The sequence below is a fragment of the Mastigoproctus giganteus genome, chromosome 4, assembly GCF_048544385.1.
Source record: "Mastigoproctus giganteus isolate SK-2022 chromosome 4, ASM4854438v1, whole genome shotgun sequence".
Lineage (NCBI taxonomy): Eukaryota > Metazoa > Arthropoda > Arachnida > Uropygi > Thelyphonidae > Mastigoproctus > Mastigoproctus giganteus.
In genome coordinates, this window is record NC_143578.1 from 106,176,652 (window position 1) to 106,202,464 (window position 25,813).

At 37.9% G+C, this 25,813-nt stretch overlaps 1 protein-coding gene across 2 annotated transcripts in view; it reads left to right on the forward strand.

The window, feature by feature from the left end:
* The window catches only part of betaggt-I (geranylgeranyl transferase type-1 subunit beta), a 156,420-nt gene that overhangs the window by 69,237 nt on the left and 61,370 nt on the right, over positions 1 to 25,813 (forward strand). For both annotated transcript variants that reach the window (XM_090371711.1, XM_090371712.1), the window contains exon 5: positions 9,402 to 9,534. In XM_090371711.1, the coding sequence (XP_090227837.1) occupies positions 9,402 to 9,534 (133 nt within the window). The remainder of the gene's footprint in view (positions 1 to 9,401; positions 9,535 to 25,813) is intronic.

Genomic DNA, 25,813 nt, shown 5'->3' on the forward strand with positions numbered 1-25,813 from the left:
AACCTACTCTGACAATGTAGAAAATGGAATAGTAAATAAAGATATAAATATTGCTTTAACATCTCCCAAGCATGTAATCATAACTTTATGCATATTTTTGTAGAAGTGTGCTTTGATGGGCTGATCTGCACATTGTGTGGTCTGAAAAACCCACAAGGATAAACCCTCTCCACGTGAGATTGCCTAACTACGGGTCTTCATATTCGTGGGGTTACATGTCAACACTTCCCACGAAAACGTGAAATTCTGCGAAAATCTGTACTCTCCCAAATAGCCCTAGATGTTTTCTACGCCTAAACACTTATGCAACTTTTTACAATTAACCAAAAAATGTTTAAATGTGTTTAAAAGGTTTTAATTGTGTTTTACAATAATGAGTAATATTTTAGACCCATGTTTCGAAAATACCGTATGAAAATTTTATTACATAGTTAAGAACAAGGCATGCACCAGGGTATTGACAACAGGATTGAGTACTCCTCGGTAGTAGGGGTCTCAAAGGCTGGAGAAGGAGCAGGGTTGGCTGACGTCGAGACTTCCTGTTCGGGGGGGTATGAAGGGTTTTAGGTGTCGATGTTGAAGTTTCCCTTTTCAGGAACATTGTGATGGGAAACTGCTTCTTCTTTTGTTTGAACTCATTGAACATGGCTGTGTATGGTGTTAAAATATCTTTGAGGCTTTTCTTGAACTTCATTGCACAAATCATGTTGTCATATTCGTAGAAGTCCTCAAAGTATTTGGTGTCAAGTGTTGCCTGCGCTAGGTTTTCCCAGTCAACTTCTCTTGGCATGGTTCTTCCTCAACCTCATCCTCACAGTTGGAAGAAACAAGATCCTAGAGTTCATCATCCATTAGTGTGTTGCCTGTCCATCAATTAACTTGTTGATATCCTCCTCCTCTTAGGTCTTTGAAACCTACGCCCCCAATTCTTCTGGCCAACTACTTTATTTATGTGATGGTTTTCTTGCATTTATCATCTGGAATCATTCATAGTTCATCTGGACTGAAGTCATACACAACCTCAGGCCACAAGTTCTTGCAACAGCCATTTACATACTTGTCTTTGATGTCTACCAATGCATGTTTTATTAGGTAGAGACTGTCAGCTGTTGACTGTTGAGGTTGTCATCGCTGTCCATGGCTATAACAATTTGAGCCATACACTTCTTCATGTAGTTGGCCTTAAAGGTCTTGATTGCTCCCTGGTCGAGTGGCTGGATAAGGGAGGTAGTGTTAGGGGGGTAGAAAGGCCACGTCTACGTCTTCATTTGCATAGTCTTGTGCATCACTTGGGTGTCCTGGGGCATTGTCCAACATGAGGAGGACTTTAAATGGAAGCTCCTTTTCCTCCAGGTATTCCTTGACTTCTGGGATGAAGCAGTGGTGGAGCCAGTTCAGGAAGAGGTCCTTCGTTGTCCAGGCTTTTGGGTTCCACATCCAGTACACAGGCAGTATATCCTTGTTACGGCCTCTAAGAGCTTTTAGGTTCTGTGTGCAGAAAATTAAGCCAAGCTTTGTCAAATGGCCTGCTGCATTGCTGCAAACTAGTAGCATAACCCGATCTCGTGCTGCTTTGAATTCTGGGGCCCTCCTTCTCTTTGGTGGCTATATAGATGTGTTGAGGCATCTTCTTCCAGAATAATGCCATCTCATTGGCATTGAAAACCTGTTTAGATTTATATCCCTTCTCCTCGATGAACTTCTTGAGTTGCACAGGGTAGGCCTTAGCAGACTTGCCTGTAATCTTTACATTACGGAATGAATAACGCCTCTTAAATTTCTAGAACCAGCCTTTGCTGGCAATGAAAGTGTTTTCTGCGGTGCTGCTGATACAGTGGGCTTGTTGTTTAAATCTGTTATAAAGAATGAGGGCCTTAGCAGCGGGAATCATACCAATGTTCAGAGGCAAGTTTTTCTTGTGCTGGTCTTCGATCGAAATGAACAGTGCATTCTCTATTTTTACCATCATTTTATCACATACGTAAGCCGCGTGTTTAGCAGTAAGAATTCCACCAGTTTGCATTGCCTCTGTGATCTCGGTTTTCTTATTTCCTTATGTATTGTATAGTACTTTTGTACCATATGATACATAATGTTTGCACTGTACATAAGGCCCACTCTATTTCTCTGCACAAATGCTCATTATACTCATAAGATTCATTAGGCCTATAACACACACCTACTCATTTTTCCTTTCCCAGTGCTTATGTCACACCAAACAAACTCAACATCGCATTGTCCACCAACATCAATTGGATGCACTTCCTTAGATTTTGTGTTTCTTAACTAACAGCATAATCCCTCCTCCCCTCCTGTCCTGTCTGTCCTTTCTGTACACATTGTACTCCCCAAATTCCAATTCTGCACTTCTTATGTCTGTGTGACACCACGTCTCTGATATCCCAACAATATCTGCATTTGATGTCTTGACTAGCACTTCAGGCGCCTCCGTAGCCAGGTGGGAAGGAGCAGCAGTGCGTAGCACGCTTCTTGATTAGACCGGGGTTCGAGCCCGTCACCACCAGGTACGGAGGATGCGGAAAGGTCAGGGAATGACCACCGCATATCCCGGAGCAATATGGCCTTAGTTGCTAATGCTCCTAAAAACCAAATAACAAACAAAACAAACAAACTAGCACTTCAAGCTCATCAAATTTATTAACTATATGCCTAGCATTGGTGTACATGAAAGTATACATGCACCTGTTTCTACTCTTAGTTACCCTAACACAGCCCATGTATTTATTTGTTCCACTATGACTCCCAGCAGTCCTGGAAATCTCCATTGCCTTGCTTTCTAGGCTGCTGCTCATTCTACTAGAAGCAGTTCAAGAATCACTTTTGCCAATGCCTGCAGCCACTGTTAACCTTTTAGTCTGTGTATCCCCCCGCATGCTAGCAGTTTTCCGACCCACCTAACACTGCCTTGATAGCATCAGCAAATATTCTTGCAGGGTTCTTATTTGGTTCATTGTTGGTGACCAGATCAAGAATATTTCTTTCCCTTTCCACGGAATGTTGACAGATAAGTCAATTTAATTCAGAAATTTATTATTCAGATCAAGTTGCCAGTTCAATTTCAAATCAGCTAGAGGTAAATTTAAATCCTCACCGAGACTTACTTGTCCATTCAGGTTTCATGTGGAGACTTTTCATACTCATAGCTATTGTGCAGTCTGTGGTACATCCCAACTCTCAACTTTCCTTTGCTACTAAGTATCTCACACCAAACAGATTCTGTGCTCTCTCTAAACTACTATGGATTAGGATACAAATTTATACCACAGCTTTTTATCAGAAGCAGAACATCCTCTACCTGCAATCCTCTCTGTCCTTATACACATTGTGTGTTCCAAAATGAAACTCATCATCACCTGTATTGGGGCACCGCCGAGTCTTAGTTAATTAACCCTATTATATTAGCATCTGTTGGTCTAACCAGTAGCTCATATTCATCCATTTTATTAATAATTCTACTAATATTACTAGGTAAATAGTTTAAGTTTTGTATTTTCTTATTATTTAGGAGTATTGGTATGTTAATAGCTATACCATGAATTAGTAGTTTGTTTAATACAATACATATGCAATGCAGTAATTTTACTTCTTATCCATATGTTCTCTGATTCCCCGATGGGCTTTGAAATACAAGTATAAACAGAATTGTTTCTGTAATTTTTTCGTATTTTGTTTACAATATTTGTTCTATCAAAAATAAATATCACATTTTAATCTTTGGTCTCTATTCTCATTGATATGCTCTCTAATTTCTTCCTTCCTCATCTTTTTTGTCGTTTGTTTTGTTTGTTTGTTTTATTATTGAATAAAAAATAGCAGTAACAAGGGAAAAAAATTCAAATGCTGTTATATTTTATCACATATTTCAAATAACAACTGCTCTACATGAAATATATTTAGACACAAAGCCACTTCTTACTTCACTGCTTACAGTATTAGCCAGGTGGGAAGGAGCAGCAGTGCGTAGCACACGCTTCTTGATTAAACCGGGGTTCAAGCCCGTCACCACCAAATACGGAGGATGCGGAAAGGTCAGGGAATGACCACCGCATAACCCGGAGCAATATAGCCTTAGTTGCTAATGTTCCTTAAAAAAAACCAAACAACAGCTTACAGTATGCTTATTGAGATATAATTCTACAGCACAATTGTGAGCAGTTGTTAAGTTGTCATTAAGTTGCATAATTAAGTTGTACAACTTGGTTACAAAAGTGATTGTTCAGTTATGTAATTTAATAATTAAAAACTCATTTATTTAATTATGATTAATATCATAAACTTGGTTCCTTGTTAAGAATGGCACTGATATATATGCTTTTTTTGATGAAAAATTCAAAGGCAAGATTGTGGACAAATATATTCAAAAAAAACATTTTGAAAATGTATCATCATGAAATATCACTAAATGATGAAGCAATAAATATTCAAATTTCTTGAAGAATCACTTCATATTTTTCAAGTTGTGTTACTCTACTAATATATAATATAGAATTCTCATTCAGTTGGTAGGTATACAAGGTGCTACCCAAATGTTCCTGAAATTTGAATGTTGCGCATGAACTACATCTAGTATGGACTTGTGGTGCTAGGTAATGCTGCATGCATCCTTTGTGAATCAGTGTGCCACATGGTGTCGGGCTGTATAGAGTCATCGATATTTATGCACAGTTCTTTAGCAATGTGTTTTGCATAGTTTGCGATTGTTGCGATGGCTGATGTGAGAGAGAGCAGCATGCTTGCATCAAGTTTTGTTTCCTTCTTAACAATACAACAGTAGAAACCCATAAGAAGTTGAAACAAGCTTTTGGTGACAATGCTTTAGGCCAGACACAGACTTACTACTGGTTTAACTGTTTAAAAAACTATCGAATGTCGGTTGATGACGACGATCGCTCTGGGTGTCCATCATTGAGCACCAGCCTGGAAAATGTCACAAAAGTTCGGGTGGCAACCCATGAAGACTGCAGGTGGATCATCCACAACATTTGTGGCATTGTAGGACTATCATATGGCATTGTAGGAATATCATATGACAAGTGTCAGCGGATTTTGTCAGATTAATTGAACGAGAAGGATTGCGACCAAGTTCGTGCCACAATTAGTGAGTGAAGACCAAAAGCACCATCGTATGGAAGTTAGCAGAGATCTTCAAGAATGGGCCAGGAGTGATCAAAACTTCCTTTCTATGGTCGTCACTGGTGATGAGAGTTGGGTATATGGGTATGACCCAGAAACCAAGCAACAATCATCTCGATGGAAGAGCCCATCTTCGCCCCGACCGAAGAAAGCCCGACAAGTGAGGAGCAATGTGAAGTCCATGCTGATCTGTTTTTTGGACTTTGACGGGATTATCCACAAGGATAATCCTGGCCAGACCGTCAATGCAAAGTTCTACTGTGACATTCTGAGACAGTTAAGGGAAGCAGTCAGGAGGAAACGTCCAGAGAAGAAGAAGAGGTGCACAAAGAACTGGGTCCTTCATCATCACAACTTGCCAGTCCACACATTTGTTGTGACGCAGTTTATGGCATCCAACAACATGATAATCATCCCCCCCCCCTTATTCGTCATACTTAGCCCCCTGTGACTTTTTTGTCTTCTCAAGAATGAAAATCAAACTGATGGATTGAAGATTTGAGTGTAGAGGATATCCAAACTGAATCACTGGCGATGCTGAACACTATGACGAAGGACGCATTCAAATCGTGGGAGACGCTCTGGGATCAGTGTTTACATTCTCAAGGGGACTACTTCGAAAGTGACCATGGCGAATAAGACCTAGGTAATTTTGGGTAGCACTTTGTATTAATGCCATTTCAACATACTGAATAATAAACATTCAACAATATATGCAACTGCCATTTCAACAAGCCTTGCATAATCAGATGGCTGCAGTGTCCTCCAGCTTGCCAACAGTTTTCTGGTTTTTTTTTTTTTTTTTTGTTGTAAATGGTTTCCTTTTTCAGTCCCATGAGGAAATGTCTGTTGGGTTGAAATCAGACCTTCTAGCTGGCGCTCTGTTGATCCATATTCTGCCTATTGATCTTTTGGGAAAAGTGATATCAAGTTAGTTTTGCAAAGGAGTGGAAGACTGGTTTGGTGGGACTGACTCCGTTCTACATAAAGAGAAACTGCTATGAATTTCAGTTCTTTCTTACTGAAAGGGAAAAAAAATGTCTGTAGTATGTCAAGATATCTTTTGTCATTTGTGGTATTGCACAGAATTAATAGTCCAGTAATTGCCAAAATTTGTCTGCAACACAATCATTTTTGACAATGCTAACTGTTTTCCAACTGTTTCCTCAGAATTGTGTGGGCCCCAGTAATGGCTGTTATGCTTGTTGATAAATCTTCTTCTGATTACTGGATGTTATTGAAAAGAACTGCTGTTCCTCCATCCACCTGAGCATGCCTTCTTTTGTAGGCCTCTTCTAAACAGTTAGTGGATATAATGTAGTTTCCATGGTTTGTGTTTCACTTTTTTCATTTCTTAGACTCTTTTACACAGCATGGTAATTTATTCTAGTTTTCCACATACATTGTCTTGTATATTTAATAGTTCAGCTTCTGAATGCCTCTTCAAAAGCCTAAATATTTTCTTCAGGTGTTGATGGTTTTGTTTAGCATTAGCAACTGATCACACAGTGTCATTAATTTTCTGTGATGGCCCTTAATGGTTTTTTTGGATCCAATGTTTCATGTATTTAAATTCTATACAGTGGGATCAACTGATGATGTTACCAACAGCAAATTCAAAATGGGAAGCATTCAAAGAACTTATCTTGCAAGCTACTAGGCTTTACATACCAACTAAGAAATATTGTTCAAGGTTTAGGCCTAAATGGATGTCAGATGAACTAATGAGGCATATGGCAGAGAAGAAAAATGCATGGGATACATACAAATTAACACGTGACACAGAAGCCTATGATAGATACAAGCTGATCTGTAACCAAGTTACAAAGGAGGTTAGGCAGGCGAAGGCAGATTACGAGAGATCCTTGGCAAGGGATGCGAAGAAAAACAGCAAAGAGTTCTTTACTTATGTAAACTCTAGAAGGAAGGGGATGAATCAGATTGGTCCACTTGATATTGATGGGTCAACTGTTGATGACCCTGCTCAGGTAGCTAACAAACTAAATGAATATTTTGCATCGACATTCACACATGAGGAGTTATTCAGCGAGGGGAATGCCAGAGGTGTATTCAACTCTAGCAGTAAGCTAAAGAATCTTGTAATAACTGAGAGTAAAGTGGAGGAGAAATTGTTGAAGATAAACACAAGAAAGGCACCTGGAGTGGATGGGATGTATCCAGTTATATTAAAGGAGGCAGCAAAGGAAGTAAGCAAACCCTTAGCCATAATTATGAGAGCTTCCTTGGACTCAGGGGAGGTACCCATGGTCTGGAGATGTACAAATGTGACCCCAATTCACAAGGGAGGATCAAAGGCTGACACAAGTAATTATAGACCTGTGAGTTTAACTTCTGTTCCCGGAAAATTAATGGAGGCACTGGTTAAAGAAGCACTGCAGGATCATCTAGACAAGACTTCAGTTATAGCTCGGACACAGCATGGTTTTGTTAAGGGGAAGTCTTGCCTGACCAATTTGATTGGATACTATGATGCCGTCACAAAAGAACTGGATGCAGGGAATAACTTTGATATTATATACTTGGATCTTAGAAAGGCTTTTGATACTGTTGCACATGGAAGACTGCTGCACAAATTGGAGCAGTGTGGCATTGGAGGCAAATTGCTGCTATGGATAAAGGGGTGGTTGAAGGGGAGAAGACAGAGAATGGTAATCAATGGACACTGCTCATCGTGGACTAATGTTATTAGTGGAGTCCCTCAGGGTTCAGTATTGGGTCCTTTATTGTTCTCTGTATTTATAAATGATATTGATGATGGTATATCAAGCTTAATGTTCAAGTTTGCAGACGATACGAAGGTTGGCAGGGTTGTCAAGGACACTACTGACACTATGCTGCTGCATAGTGTCAGTAGTGTCCAGGATCTGGAAAGGTTGAGCAGATGGGCTGAGAGGTGGCAAATGAAGTTTAACATTGACAAATGTAAAGTACTACATATGGGAAACAGCAACCGCAGAGCAACGTATCAACTCTGTGGAGTGAAAGGGACCTGGGGGTGGTTGTGCAGGCAGATATGAAGTTCTCTGAGCAGTGGAGACGGGCTGCAAGAGTAGCTCATGGTGTATTGTCAATGATATATAGGAATTTTTCTAGCAGGGATAAGGAGGTGATTTTTCCCTTGTATAAGGCAATGGTCAGGCCACACCTAGAGTACTGTATACAGGCCTGGTGGCCTCATTTCAAGAAGGATGTAGAGCTGCTGGAACGAGTACAGAAGAACTGGATGGATCTTCAACAAAAAGAGAAGAGCAACAAGATTAGTGAATGGAACAAAGGGGTGCTCTTACGCAGAAAGGCTTAAGTTTTGCGAATTACAGTGTATGGAGACTAGGCACCAGCGAGGTGATCTGATAGAGGTGTACAAAGCCTTGAATGGTTTGAGCATGCTCAATGCTGATGGGATTCTTCCTCTTGCTCAGAATAATCACCTGAGAGGGCATAAGTTCAAATTGAGGAAAGACAGATGTAGGATAGATGTGCGGAAATTTGCCTTTAGCCAGCGGGTGGTTGGTAGGTGGAACAGACTTCCATCCCTTGTCGTGGAAGTTGATAGCCTAAATAAGTTTAAGGCTCAGCTGGACAGGTATTTCGAACGAACAGAGGGGTGAAGTGGAAGTGGTTATTTTTTATTTTTTTTTTACTTTATTTTTTTTTTTGGCTGATGCTGCATAAGCTTGCTTTCTTGCATCAAATGCCTCTACTAATGCTAATGCCATTCTCATTCTGCCCACTGCCATCTCTATGCAACTACTGCAGAACCTGTGCTTCATATCTTGCAACAATTCAGGCTCTGTTACGTATGCTCAATTTTTCACTATTCTTTATTTGCAATAAAAAAAAGGGGGGGAAGAAAGGTTGCATTGAATTAAATGGCATAAAGTTCTCTGCCTAGTGCACATCCAGTGATGGCTCTATCTTACATACTAATCAAGTAACAGTTTTTAAAAGAGGGAGTGACTTTCCCATCACCCTGTAGATTGTTGAATGAGTTTATTAGTTTAAATGTGTTTGTCCAGATGGTTAAAAAAATAAGTATGAGGCACCTATTGGAAAACAAAAAATATGACCAGCAGATTTACTTGATTTATTGGTAATGTATAACTAAGTTATATAATTTTTTCCTTGCTTTGTGTAATGTAGAAGACATTTTCAAATAATTTATTTAATCTTCAAAAGATCAAATAATGATTGAAAATAAAATGTTTTGTTTTTTTTCTTCTTTCTAGTTTCCGAGCCTTATATGATGGAAGTGAAAATGACATGAGGTTTGTCTATTGTGCAGCATGTATATGCTATATTTTGCAAGATTGGAGTGGCATGGATGTAGCAAAAGCTGTAGAGTACATTAAAAATAGTCTGGTATGTAGATATTTTGTGTATTGATTACTGTTGATTACTCAATATTACTTAACCAAGGTACTTTTTCTTTTTAATTTAAGCTGTTTTCTTAGTTTTGACTACTAATGAGGCTATATATCAACAACCTTTCAGCCGCACAGTCCTTTCTGGATACTTCTCTTAGTTAAAATATTTAGTTCTGATAAAATTAAAATTAAATTCACATTATAAGACTGTAATCTTTAATTATTGTACAGTATTTATTAAAACATGGCTGTTTCCAAAAAAAGACCAGCTTATTTGCTTGCATGCTTTTTATTCTTGCCCTCATATCTTTTTGTATAGCACGAAAAAAAAAAAAAAAAAACATTTGATTGTAAAGACTGGACTTTCTCTTTTTGATGGAGTAAATAAATTATTTAATATATGGATTTATAAATTTATGGACTGAAACTGCAGCTTTAATTAATTTTTTTAAGAACAGGTTTGTAAATTTAAAAGAAATATGGAACCAGGTGTTAAAACTTAAAATAAATAAAAAAAATATATAATAGAACTGACTAGCGGCCTTTACTGAATTTCATTCAAACAAATATCACATAATACACGTTTTGGAATCTGAATAGATAGTTCCTCTACTTGGCATGGAGTAAAACTTAGTGACTTCGAAGACTACACGCTGATGTCAATTTGTTTGTCAATTTCTAATGTTAATTGCAAAATCAAGATATTTTATGTTTAAAGCATTGAACATTTGTGTTCAGCGCTGGCAGATGAAAAACAGAAAACCAAGAAAATATTACTATAAATGTAACGTGTTAATATATTTCCCATTATGCAGGGTGCTCAAAAATATTGGTACAAACGTTTAAGGAAGGTAGGTAACATCTAAAGGAATGTGAATCGCATAGGAACCGATAACCGGAAACGTCACCATAAGTCGGTACATGGCGCTGTTCATCAGTTCGCGAGAGGGAAAATTTTTGGTTTACTCATTCAAGCAGTAGTCACCGCACGAAAAGCATGCATTGATTTACGAACTGTGAGCTGGCAGACATGCACCTAGTGTATGGATTAGCAGAGGGCAATGGACAAGCTACTGAACGAATTTATGGAGAACGCTTCCCAGACAGACATGTACCGGACTACAGTTTGTTTGCGTGTGTGCATCAAAATTTGTGCGATTATGGGTCATTTAGAGGTAACAGGAGTAGTGCGGGCAGACCACGTTCGATACAAACTCCCGCCATGCAAGAAAGTGTGTTGAATGCCGTCCAGAATAATCCTACTACCAGCACACGTGCCATGAAATAAGTCTCATGAAATGAGACTTATTTCACTCGGGAAGGCTTATTCAATCAGCACAATGCTCATGTGTGGACTCACGACAACCCACACGGTGTGTGCCCCCCAAGCAGCACAACATCGCTTCACAATAAATGTGTGGGCAGGTATGGTCGGCCCATACCTGTTACCATCCCGCATGAGCTCCGCTAAATATCAGATTTTTCTTGAACAAGTTTTACCAGGGTTACTTGATGATGTTCCAGCAAATGTGAGATGCAACATATGGTTTCAACATGATGGGATGCCTGCACATTATGGAAGGTGTGTTCGTGACCATTTGAACAGGCATTTTGGGCGTTGATGGATTGGTCGTGGTGGACCCGTTGCCTGGCTCCCACGCTCACCTGATTTATCGAGCCCTGATTTCTTTCTGTGGGGGAACCTTCAAATCTATAGTGTATGAATTGCCTGTGGAGACGGAAATGGATCTCGGGGCGAGACTCGTCTGCGCTGCTGCTACTGTCAAAGAAACTCCAGGTGTGTTCGACAGGTGTGTTCGACCGTGTCTGCCAATCCATGCTGCGTCAGTGTCACGCATGCATTGTGTCTCATGGTGGAACCTTCAAGCATCTGTTGTAACATCATGAAATACATCCATCTCATACTCCATTGTTAATATTATGTCAAATAAATGTTTGCCAATAATTACTGTCATGTGTCATTTCTACTTCTTGTGCCTCTGCTACTGCTTTCTCATGACGTTTCTGGTTATGGGTTCCTATGGGTTCCTATTCACATTCCTTTAGGTATTACCTACCTCCCCTAAACGTTTGTACCAATATTTTTGAGACACCCTGTATTTACATTTGGTGTTATTTTTGGAACTTCAGTATTACTTTCTCCACGTCATGGAAGAAAGTAAATAATAATAATCTCACAAGTAGCAGGTATGTTGGCTAAAACAGAAAGTGCTTCAGCTTTAAAAACACAAAAAATAAAGAAGAGGCATTCCATGAATACTGGTTCAGAGTTAACAGCACTTACCAACATTACATTTTTAAAAATGTGAACTAGAAAGTGATTGAATAAGAAACTGTTTTTTTATGCCACTTTTCCGCTAATGGATAAAATTCCAGAAATGCGGTTATCAATGCTTATATTCAAATTATGCAAGCATGTGCTTGTGATATTATACCTGCTCAGCTGCTAAATAACATTGAATTTTTGTTGACATTTTGAATCCAACATGAGTATTTCCAAAGTTGGATCTGAAACATTGACAAGAACTTGGTATTACAAGTATTTAGTATAGTGAGTGTGTCAATGTTCATTGAAAAATAGTTAAGTATTTCTACTTTTAGGACTCGATAAACCAATTAAATTTGACTATTCCCTTCCACATAATGCCTTTCATGCAATATTCTTTTTACAGTCAAGAATTTTTGTACTTCAGGATTAATAATAATAATAAAAAAAATATATTTGATTTAAGAAGAATATTGCAAGGTCTATTGAATAAAAAAATAACCCTATTTTTTTTTTTTTTTTTACAACATACCTTTATTAATCATCCATATTTTGATGATCCTTTACAAAATAGTCCTCATTTGATGAAATGCATTTTCTTCAACATTATTTAGGCGCCTCCGTAGCCAGGTGGGAAGGAGCAGCAGTGCATAGCGCACGCTTCTTGATTAGACTGGGGTTCGAGCCCGTCACCACCAAATACGGAGGATGCGGAAAGGTCAGGGAATGACCACCGCATATCCCAGAGCAATATGGCCTTAGTTGCTAATGCTCCTAAAAACCAAATAACAAACATCAACATTATCATCATCAGCCATTTTCAATCCACTGCAGGATGAAGGCCTGTCCAGCAACTTTCCAGTTCTTTCTGTTTTGTGCAATATCCATCCATCCATTTACTGCCCACGAACTCTTGAATTTCATCTGTCCATCTCCGTTATTGACTTCCAGGTTTTCTTTTGGCTCCTCTTGGGTGCCATTCTGTTATTTTCTTAATCCATCTGTCATCATGTCTTCGAGCTGTGGCCTTCCCAAGGCCATTTCAGTTCTTTAGTTTTGAGAAGAATTTTCTTTACTTGTGTTTGCTGCCTAATCTATGTGTTTCTCTTCTTATCCAACAGTCTGATTCTTAATATAATTTGTTCCATTCTTTGCTGTGTAGTTTCAGCTTCTGTCTCATTCTTTTGGTGAATGCCCAAGTTTCACTTCCATAATTCATGGTGGGGGAGTGTACATTGGTTCATTATTTTAAGTTTCAGACAAATTGGGATATTGCTTCTCAGTATGTGGCTATACTTCCGAAATTTATTCTTCTCTTGACTTCCACCATTTTTCATTATTACAGCTAATGACTTGTCCAAGATAAGTATATGAATCGACCTTTTCAGTTTTTTGCTCCATCAGTGATTATACAATGGACTATGCTTTACGATGGGTTCGCTATACGATATGTAGTAAGCATGGGACATTGTCATCACATTTGTGAATTGAATTTTAATTCTATTTTAATTAATTCTTTTAAACGAAGCTTAAAAAATAGGAATGAAGAGAAGATTCTGAAAATTTGTTTTTGTTTTTTATGATTTCAGCAAAGGGGAAACACATTTCACCCTAATTAAGTAAAAACCCACAGAATTCCAGTTATCCGTATTATCACAAATGCAATAAGATAGTTTACTTCCCGTTTATAATTATATTGCACTAACAGAAAAGCCCAATAAACCAGAAAGTGCAAATTGTTTTTATCGTTTTAGGTTTGTGACCTCCAGAAATGTGCTTTAGAAAATTATCACAAATGTGTTCAAAAATCATTCTTATAACAAAACACAGGAATAAACAGTGAAGTGTAGTGCATTTTAATGATTTCAGCAGCTGATTCTAATAACCAGTGATCACTGGAGCCTGCTTATTTGCTCTATGATGACTTACAATTGTCTCCGACCGGACCACGTGGTCCTTTCTCAGCCAAATAGCAGCATTTGAAATGTGTTGGGTATGTGTTTTGTTTTTGTATCCTTTAGTTCAAGTGATTTTTTATGTTGTGCTTAATTTCCATAAATTTACTGTATTGAGTTCTCGAACCTACAACATTGTGTATTATGGCCCCTAAAGAGTGCAGTAAGAAGAAAATTTCAATTAAAATTAAACAAGAAAAAGTTCACTATTTCTTGTATAAATTAAATTAACTCTCCATAAATTTACTGTATTGAATTCTTGACTGTGCAACATTGTGTAATATGGCCCCTAAAGAGGGCAGTAAGAAAAAAATTTCAATTAAAATTAAACAAGAAATAGTGAAAAAACATGATGATGGTGCTAAAATTAGTTCATTGGTGTGCAAATATGATTTTTCACAGTCAATCATTTCTATCATAGTGAAACAAAAAGAAAACCTTAAAGTTAAAGTAAGTGATGAAACTAACACAGTCCAAAAAGGCAGAGAACTGATTATAGAAATGGAAAGGCTTTTGTTGCTGTGGATAAAAGAAAAATAAATGAAGGGTGATACAGTTCCTGGACAATACATTTGCGAACATGCAAAGCAGATATTTGAGGACTTAGACTAAAACACCTTCAGCTAGTGATACGCGATATGGGGACTTTAAAGCCAGCAAATGTTGGTTTGACCATTTTAGAAAAAGGTCTGATATTAAAAGTGTCATAAGGCATGGAGAGGCTTGCAGTGATAATTAGGAAGTAGCTGAAAACTTTAAGGTGGAGTTTCTCGTTGAGAAGGAGAGTTACCTTCCTCAACAAGTCTTTAATACAGACAAAAGGGGCCTCTTTTGGAAAAGAATGCCTAGGTGAACATACATCACAAAAGAAGAGGCCTCGTTGTGTGGGTATAAGCCTATGAAGGATAGGCTTACTCTGTTATTGGGGTTTAATGTTTCTGGTGATTTTAAACTTAAGCCAATGTTGGTTTACCACTCAGAAATTCCCAGAGTGTTTAAACAGCAAAAAGGTCAACAAAAGCAGGTTGGGTGTCTTCTGGTGATGTAACAAGAAGGCTTGAGTGACAAGGCACCTCTTCAATGAATGGGTATTCAAAGTGTTATGTCCTTCAGCCAAAGGTTACTTAGAAAAAACAAACTTCCTTTAAAGACACTGTTAATTTTGGATGATGCTCCAGGTCATGATCCCCAACTTGCCCGATCTCTGGAGGAGCAATTTAACTTCATTACTGTCAAATTTCTCCCACCCAGTACCACCCCTCTACTTCAGTCAATGGGTCAGCAAGTCATTGCCAACTTTAAAAAAATTTACACAAAGAACATACATTTACACAAAGAACATAGAGCAAAGTGCTTTGAAGAGACTTCAGGAGACAGAGCTACTACCTTAAAGGAATTCTGGAAGATCAGGTTTAACATCTTAGACTGTGTACAAATGATTGTCAGTTCTTGGAATGAAGTTTCAGCTTGGTGCCTCAGTGCAGCCTGGAAGAACTTATGGCCTTCAGTCTCAGTCATCCATGATTTTGAAGGATTTGAAGCTGAAGGTGTTCTAGAGCAGGAAATTATCACTCTTGGTGATAATTTCCTGCTCTAGAACAGGTCCTTGGCTCAAGAAATTTATGCGGCTGATGTGGAGGAGTTAATTGCAGACCACAGAAGGGAATTGACAACAGAGGAGCTCCAGGAATTAGAGCAGATGGGTGAGCATGACAGTGGAGATGAGGAACATGAGGAGGATGACCATGTAGCAACAACTCAAGAAATTAAGGACATGTTTGCTGCATGGGATATTGTGAAGAAGATAGTCAGAAATATTACCCAGATATTGAAACTACTGAATTGATTACCTGCAAATTTGAAGATCAGTTGTTAAGTTATTTCAAGAACCTTCAGAGAAAGTGCCAAAAGCAAACCACTTTGGACAGTTTTTATACCATAAGTAGTAAGAGGCAGTGATCAGAAAGAACACTAGATCCTGAAGGTTGTCCTGATATCTTGATGGTAAAAGATTCTCTTCCGCCTCAATCACCACACCACCACTGACACAGCTTTTCCAATGTAAGTTAAATGAAAATTACGATTTTTGTATTTTTAATGTTTATAATTACCAATTATCATTTTAAACAACATTTGTGGAGGGGGGGGGGAAATAAGTAAAAATGTGCGGCACTATCAGCATTTTTTTTCTTTTTTTAAAATTTGTATCATTCTTTACTGTTTATTCCGGTGTATAAGACACACCACAATTTTAGGGCGAGTTAATTTTAGATAAAAGGTACGTGGTATACGCTGGAAAACACAATATTCGGTATAAAACTAATATACAGAATGTAAAAATCGCCTTTTACAGAGATAAACAGCTTAGACAAATAGAGAAAATTTCAACTTCTGAGGACTTGGAATGAATTATCAAAAAACAGTGTGTTATTGGGTTCACATTACGATGTTTTCACAATACGATGGTGTCTCTGGTACAAATTAACATCGTAAAGTGGGGGGTCCACTGTATTCCTTTCTGTGGTATACTTATTCATCATTACTTTTGTTTTTACCACGTTCATCTTTAGTCCGAAATCCTTACTAACTCTGCATAACTGATGATTAAGATTTTCAACTAATTCTTTGGGATCAGGGCTTGTGATTACAATGTCATCTGTAAATGGTTTAGGTACTCTCCATTGACATTGACTCCTTTCTGTGACCAGTCCAATCTTTTGAAAGCTTCCTCAAGGGCAGCAGCAAACAGCTTCGGAGATATTGTGTCTCCTCGTCGAACTCCTTTCTCAATTTTAAATTTGTTCTTTTAGTCTTTGTCTAGTCTAATAAAAGAGGTAACATTCTTGTATATTTTCTTCAAAATCATAATGTATGGGGTATCGATGCCTTGTCTTTCCAGTGCCCAAAACATTGCCTTATGCTGTATGGAGTCAAATGCCTTTTCATAATCCACAAATGCCAGGCATAATGGTGTTTTATATTCATTTGCTTTTTCCATTAGCTGTGATATTACATGAAGGTGATCCATAGTTGAGAATCCTATCCTAAAACCAGCTTGCTCTTTCGGTTGATTCTCATCAAGTATTCTTTGTAATCTGTAAGTAATGACCCTATGAATAACTTTTAGATGTGAGATAGCAAGCTAATTGGTCTATAATTTTCAATTTTTGATTTATCTCCTTTCTTACACAGCAAAACTACGATTGCATTATTTCACTCCTTAGACGCCACACCTTTTCTAATGCATTTGTGAAGTCTTGCCAGTTTTTGTGTCATGTCTCTTGTTCCCAATTTTAACAACTCTACAGTAACTTCATCTTCCCCCGGGGTTTCTGATTCTTCATTTTCTTCAGTGCATGTTCTACCTCATCAGGAAAGATATTGAGTATGTCGTATGTGTTACTAATTTGCAATCCATCTTCCCTACTGCTGGCATCATTCCTCGCTCTGTGTATAATTCTCTATAGTAGTCTTCTGCTATTTGAATTATGACATTCTCTGCTATAAGTACACCATCGCTATTCTTCAGTTTCAGTATCATTTGTTGTTCTGTGTTACTGCTGATGGCTGCCGATTTAAGTCCTTTGTTTTCCCTTAATGCTTGTTTTACTTTTCTTGTGTTAAATCTTCTTATGTCCTCTTTGAGTCTCTTTCTAATGGCTTTGCATAACTCAGTATACTCAATTTTGTCCTTGTCAGTGTTTATCTTGCCCTTCATTTTTCAAACTCTAAATACTCATTGCACTTCATTTGTCAAACTCTGAATACTCATATATAAATATTTTTTATGTTTTCAAACTCTTATATATAAAAAAATAGTATATAATTATATATTCTATTTTTTTCTTAATTGTTATTATTTAATTGTTTTATACTGTATTATTTTATATCTTCATATACCAGCTACAACTTTATATTTTCTTGGACTTGAAACATTGATGGACTGAGTTGTCCATGACATTATATTCATGTTTATATCCATATTACCTCAAAGAGGTCTGGATATAAATGTACACTTTTTAAAAAAATAAATCGTAAAGAATGAAATGCAGACAGTTTTGTATGTATGACCATAATCTCCCAAAATTTACAATAATTTTGAATTTCAGGTGATGAATCCTAAAAAGCTAGTGTTCTTTTCAGTTTCCATTTTTATCAAGCTTTTAATGATGTTCTGTTAGTTTTATACTGAAAAATTTCAGAATCAGTATGGCTTAGATACTAATGAGCTGTAAAAATAATAACATGTCATCATCAGAGAATTCATAAATCGAAAAAGGATGTCTATTTTTTTTCTATTTTCATGTCTAGCTATGTGATATTGAGGGGTGGGGGTGTTGAAATAATAGTTTTAAATCTAAAAAACTAATTGTCCCTTTAAGGCAATGTGTGCATTTTATATAAAGATGCAATAGTAGTGTACAGTTTAATTTATTTTAACCAATAAAACTGATACATTACTTGGAAAATCTACTAAGAACAGTTATTTTATGAGTTATTGTATTAATTTTTGGTATTATTGTACTAAATTATTTACATTCAAAAACTGAAACCATATGTCACCCACAATGTCCTGCTAATGAGAGACCATGCTGTGATTCCCTTAATTCCATAAATTTGTTGGCATACAATTCAATCACTTATGAACAAGTTCCAATATGTTCGGAGTACAGCCACTCCCCGACTTACGTAAGGGTTGCGTTCCACGGAACTCTGCGTAAGTCGAATTTTATGTAAGTCAGAATTTCCTTAAATGCTTACCTTGCAACTAGACTTGCTGAATTTGACAAGCAAAAAAGAAATATTTGATGAACGTGTAAATAGAATTATTTATTCAATTTTTTTTTTTTTTTTTTGTCGTGTAGGAAAAATTACAAAAGTGCAATTACAAAAATTTCAAAATTATAAAATTACAAAAAAAGGGGAGGGACAGGCATAATGTCAGCAAGTTTTACATTTTGAGCATTGTTGCTAGAATCAACATCTCCAACTGATAAATACACTGCTGCAGAGGTTGAAGGCTGTGGAAATTTAGGAAGGGGTTTTTTCGAACGCATCACAAAATTTCTCTGCTGCTGCTGCAGAATTGGCACTGGAAACTTCACTGCATACTAGAACATTGTGGAAACCAGTGCAATGCTTGAACCTATTAAACTGCGTGTTGCTTGCCACAAACTTGGCTTGGGGTTTGCCGTATACTTATCCTTAATATCTTCATAAATACTTCTTGCTTTTGCTTGAATGGCCACTGGACTCAGGGGCACTTGCTTCTGAATCTGATTTTCCATCCATATCATTAATAGCTTTTCCATCTTCGATATAGTACCTGAATGCTGTTTTGTGATCACTTGATCTTAGATGCGTTGATCCTTTAACATGTTCTTTTATATGTGCACTGTCCCTTAAAATAGTATTCACTGTTGAAGCAGTGAGACCTAATTCCATGCAGTAGATGACAAACTTTGTCCTGCTTCTTAATCATTTTTATCTTCATTTCTAAATCAATTTTGTTTCATTTTCTAGCACTGCCAGCACTTGCACTTTCCGCTGATCCCATTCCCTTGACCATTGTAATAAGTAATTAGGAATGAAAAGAAGATTCTGAAAATTTATTTATGTTTTTTATGACTGAAGATTTCAGTGAAGGGGACACACTATAATAAAGTAAAAACCCACAGAATTCCACCTATCGGTATTATTGCAAATGCAGTAAGATCAAGTTTACTACCTGTTTATAATAGATTGCACTAACAGAAAAGCCCAATAAACCAGACAGTGCAAATTGTTTTTGTTTTGTGGAAGTGACGTCCAGAAAGTTTCTTTAGAAAAATATCACCAAAGCTGTTCAGAATTGATTCTTATAACGGAACATATGATAATGTTGAAAAGGTAGCACTCCATTATAAAAATGACCTTTTAGAGAGATAAATAGCTTAGTTATATAGGGAAAATTTCAACTTCCGAGGTGTTGGAATTAATTATCAAAAAAAAATGTGTTACTAGGTTCACATTACAATATTTTCACGATATCTCCATTTATTCTTACAGGATACAAAATACATCTCCAAGGTTTTTTTATTAAGTTTACACCGGCTGGCAAAAACTTACTTAAAGTTGAGTATTTCAGCCTGGTCTGTACTTGTTAATAGGAGAGACTGCTTCTACAGGGATGGGATACACTTAAATAGAAAGGGTGCAAGAATGTTTGCTGATGCTATCGAGGCAATGTTAGGTGGGTCGGAAAACTGCTAGATTGGGGGGGATACAAGGACTAATAGATTAACAGTAGCCACTGGTAGAGGTGAAAGGGATTCTTGCACTGCTTCTATTGGAATGAGCTGCAGCCTGGAAAATAAGATGCAGGATATTTCAGAGACTGTTGGGAATCATTGGGGTACAAATAAACACATAGGTTGTGTTAGGGTAGCTAAGAAAAATAACAGGTGCATATATACTTGCGTGAACACCAATGCTAGGAGTTTAGTAAATAAATTTGATGAATTTGAGGTATTGCTCAAAACATCAAAGGCAGATATTGTGGGGATTTCAGAGACGTGGTGTCACACAGATATAAGGAATGCAGAACTGGAATTTGGGGAGTACAATGTCTACAGAAAGGATAGACAGGATAGAAAGGGAGGAGGGGTTATGCTATTAGTTAAGAAATACATAAAATCCAAGGAAGTGAAGCCAGTCGACATTGCTGGACAGTGCAGTGTCGAGTCAGTTTGGTGTGACATAAGCATTGGGAGATCTAAATTGAGAATAGGAGTGTGCTATAGGCCTAATGACTCTGATGAGTATAATAAGAAACTGTGCAGGGAAATAGAATGGGCCAGTAAATCAGAGTCTTATAAAGGGGGATTTTAATTTCCCATATTGACTGGAATTTGGGGGCTGGTCACTCACACACTAGCAAGCCTTTTGTGGATTTATTGGATGATTGTTTTCTACATCAGCATGTTCGGGAGGCAACTAGAGGGAGTAATACTCTTGATTTGATTATCAGTAGTGATTCTTCATGCATTAAGAATCTGCAGGTAAATGAACCACTAGGTGGCAGTGATGACAGTGTGCTGAAGTGGGATTTACTCAAAGAGGTAACTACCATTAGGAGTAAAGGGAAGGGTTATTGCTTTCGTAAAGGCGACTACGATGGACTGAGACAGTATTTAAATTCTATACAGTGGGACCAACTGATGATGTTACCAACAGCAAATTCAAAATGGGAAGCATTCAAAGAACTTATCTTGGAAGCTACTAGGCTTTACATACCAACTAAGAAATATTGTTCAGGGTTTAGGCCTAAGTGGATGTCAGTTGAACTAATGAGACATATGGCAGAGAAGAAAAATGCATGGGATACATACAAATTAACACGTGACACAGAAGCCTATGATAGATACAAGTTGATCTGTAACCAAGTTACAAAGGAGGTTAGGCAGGCGAAGGCAGATTACGAGAAATCTTTGGCAAGGGATGCAAAGAAGAACAGCAAAGAGTTCTTTGTAAACTCTAGAAGGAAGGGGATGAATCAAATTGGTCCACTTCATATCGATGGGTCAACTGTTGATGATTCTGCTCAGGTAGCTAACAAACTGAATGAATATTTTGCATCAACATTCACACATGAGGAATTATTCAGCAAGGGGAATGCCAGAGGTGTATTCAACTCTGGCAGTAAGCTAGAGAATCTTGTAATAACTGAGAGTAAAGTGGAGGAGAAATTGTTGAAGATAAATACAAGAAAGGCACCTGGGGTGGATGGGATTTATCCAGTTATATTAAAGGAGGCAGCAAAGGAAGTAAGCAAACTCTTAGCTGTAATTATGAGAGCTTCCTTGGACTCAGGGGAAGTACCCATGGACTGGAGATGTGCAAATGTGACCCCAATTCACAAAGGAGGATCAAAGGGCGACACAATTAATTATAGACCTGTTAGTTTAACTTCTGTTCCAGGAAAATTAATGGAGGCACTGGTTAAAGAAGCACTGCAGGATCATCTAGACAAGACTTCAGTTATAGCTCAGACACAGCATGGTTTTGTTAAGGGGAAGTCTTGCCTGACCAATTTGATTGGATACTATGATGCAGTCACAAAAGAACTGGATGCAGGGAATAACTTTGATATTATATACTTGGATCTTAGAAAGGCTTTTGATACTGTTGCACATGGAAGACTGCTGCACAAATTGGAGCAGTGTGGCATTGGAGGCAAATTGCTGCTATGGATAAAGGGGTGGTTGAGGGGGAGAAGACAGAGAGTGGTAATCAATGGATACTGCTCATTGTGGACTAATGTTATTAGTGGAGTCCCTCAGGGTTCAGTATTGGGTCCATTATTGTTTTCTGTATTTATAAATGATATTGATGATGGTATACCAAGCTTAATGTCCAAGTGTGCAGATGATACGAAGGTTGGCAGGGTTGTCAAGGACACTACTGACACTCTGCTACTGAAACAGGATCTGGAAAGGTTGAGCAGATGGGCTGAGAGATGGCAAATGAGGTTTAACATTGACAAATGTAAAGTACTACATATGGGAAACAGCATCCCCAGGGCAACGTATCAACTCTGTGGTACTACACTGACGGTGGCAGAGAATGAAAGGGACCTGGGGGTAGTTGTGCAGGCAGATATGAAGTTTTCTGAGCAGTGCAGATGGGCTGCAAGAGTAGCTCATGGTGTATTGTCGATGATATATAGGAATTTTTCTAGAAGGGATAAGGAGGTGATTATTCCCTTGTATAAGGCAATGGTCAGGCCCCACCTAGAGTACTGTATACAGGTCTGGAGGCCTCATTTCAAGAAGGATGTAGAGATGCTGGAACGAGTACAGAGAAGGGCAACAAGATTAGTGAATGGAACAAAGGGGTGTGCTTATGAAGAAAGGCTTAAGTTTTGCAAATTATAGTGTCCGGAGACTAGGCACTGGCGAGGTGATCTGATAGAGGTGTATAAAGCCTTGAATGGCTTGAGCATGCTCAATGCTGATGGGATTCTTCCTCTTGCTCAGAATAATCACCTGAGAGGACATAAATTCAAATTGAGAAAAGACAGATGTAGGATAGACGTGAGGAAATTTGCCTTTAGCCAGCGGGTGGTTGGTTGGTTGGTGGAATAGACTTCCATCCCTTGTCGTGGAAGTTGATAGCCTAAATAAGTTTAAGGCTCAGCTGGACAGGTATTTCGAAAGAACAGAGGGGTGAAGTGGTTATTTTTTATTTATTTATTTATTTTTTTTTTGGGGATGATGCTGCATAAGCTTGCTTTCTTGCATCAAATGCCTCTACTAATGCTAATTACGTAAGTTGGTGAGTTCCTGTATATACAGGAGTATTATTGCATTGGTGTGTTTGTAGTTAATTACTAGCAGACATATGGATGAGGTATGTATTATTCTTATCTTGGTGCAAATTAGTATTAGTAATGGCCACATCGTGCAAGAAAGCTTATGGCTTATGCTGCACCAGCCAAAAAAAAAAAAAAAAAACGAATAAAACAATGATAAAAAAAACAAACTAATAATTAATAAAAGAAAAGGAAAATACACCTATCATCCTATGCATTTCCCTCACCCAAAGGTACTATCCAAATGACCTTTGAATTGTCCCAAACTGTCAGCCTCTACCACCCATGTAGGCAACTTATTCCAGTAATTTATAACTCTCTGGCTAAAATAAAACTTCCTGCAGTCCAATCTAAACATCTCCCCCCCCATAACTTGAATTTATGTCCCCTAGTTCTAGCATCATTTATAATCTTGAAAATTTCATCCTCATTCATTTTACTGATGTCTCTCAGAGCCTTAAACACCTCAATCAAATCTCCTCTAAGGTGTCTAGTTTCCAAACTCTGCAACCCACATATTCGAGGTCTTTCTTCACAAGCACGCCCTTTTGCCGATCTCACCAGGTGAGTTACCCATCTTTGTACCCTTTCAAGAAGCTCGCTGTCTTTCTTTAGGTGCGGTCTTCATACTTGAACACAGTATTCCAAGTGTGGTCTAACAAAAGTCTAACAAATAATGGGATTATCACGGCCCTATCTCTACTTGCAAAAGTTCGATAGATCATCGATAGGACACCATGGGCCTTCCTTGCAACCTGTTTACAATGCTCAGAGAATTTCATGTCTGACCGTATTGTAACACCCAAGTCCCTTTCCTCCAGTAGTGGGTTACGTTGAACTCCAAGTGAATAAGTTATTTTGGGATTACTGTTTCCCAGGTGTGTAATACCTTACACTTTGTTGGATTAAAGCATAGCTGCCATTTTTCTGACCATTCTTGAAGTCTATCTAGGTCTCTCTGCAGAATACTCTAGCAGAGTATTCTGCAGAATACTCTGCAGTATTCATCAATGCTTGATGAAACTCAGAGTATTCATCAAGCCCTCTATCTCTTCATCAATGTTATTTATGAAAATTAAAAACAACAGTCGTCCTAATACTGATCCTTTGGGAACCCCACTTCTTACATCAACCCAATCTGAGGAATAGCCATTTATCACAACCCTGCCCTGAAGCCATCCTGATATCCATCTAAGGATGGATTTTCCCAGTGATTCCAACCTGTTACAGCTTATAAAGCAGCCGCTCATGTAGGACTGAGTCAAAAGCTTTGCTGAAATGTAAATAAACAATGTCGAAATTATTACCTAAATCCAGCTCATGAGTGACCCTTTCAAAATAGCAAACCAGATTTGTTAAACATGATTTTCCCTTTACAAAACCATGCTGAGTATCCTTGAGAATTTCAATTCTATCCAAATGATCCTGAATTCCACCCTTGATCATTGCCTCCATGATTTCCCCTACCACTGAAGTCAGACTGACTGGTCGATAATTTCCCACTTCACTCTTAGAACCACCCTTATGTATGGGAGATACATTGGCACTTTTCCAATCCAACAGAATCTCCCCAGAGTCTAGTGATGCTCGTATAATTAGCCTCAATGGTTCAGTGCATTCACTTGCTGCCTCCCTTAAGATTATAGGGTATATTCCATCAACTCCAGGAGCTTTACTGGCCTATAGGCTCGAAAGTTTTTTCATTAAATAACTTGCGAAATTTCAATATCTTTAATTACATATTTTTCAACTTCGCTCCCACAATTTCCCATTGCCACAAAAAGGTTTTTCTTCTGTAAATATCAATGCAAAATAACTGTTGAGTTCATCTGCAACGGCAGCTGGTGTATTTAATACTATCCCATTTCCCTTGCGTAAAGATCCGATCTGGTTTGTCCTTCTCTTCTTGGCATTTATATATATGTGAAGAATTTCTTATTCCCTCCCCCCCCTTTGCTCTGTTTGCTAGCAATTTCTCATAAACTGTCTTTGCCTGTCGAACCTTTTCTGTGGCTCTATTACAGGTCATCTTGTAGCTGTTATAGGCTTCAGTACTTTTTATTGCTCTAAATTTTCCATGCCACCTTTTTCTGCTCAAGTAATGTGGCAACTTCACTATTCATCCAACTTGGAACCCTCCTCATGGAGTAATTTTTTAATGGTAAATATGCATTAAAGGCATCTGTGATTAATGTTTTAAAAGCATACCACAGTTCAATTGTATTCATTTTCTGTGTGATATCTACCCAGTTAATAGAGGCCATGTAGCACTTTAAGGCACCGTAATTTCCTTTTCTGAAATTATAACCCATTCCTTTGCCTTTTACTACTGCTACCTCTCTCTTCATCATCCATCGTAGATCTCCGTGATCACTTCCTGCTACTGGTTCCTCTACTGTCAGCCCTGTTGTGTCATCTGATTAATGGGTGATGATGAGGTCTAGGATATACTTTTCTCTAATACTTTCCCTGACATGTTGATACAAATAACAGTCATCTAGTTTATTTAAAAATCTTGTTTCCCATGTCGAGTTTCCTTCCCATTTTCTGCAATCAATTAGAGGCAAATTGAAATTACCATAATAAGACATTGACGCTTACTTGCCCATTCCATTTGCATGTAGAGGCTCTCGTCATAATCTTCACAATCACCTTGGTCTGTAGATTACTCCTGCTTGCT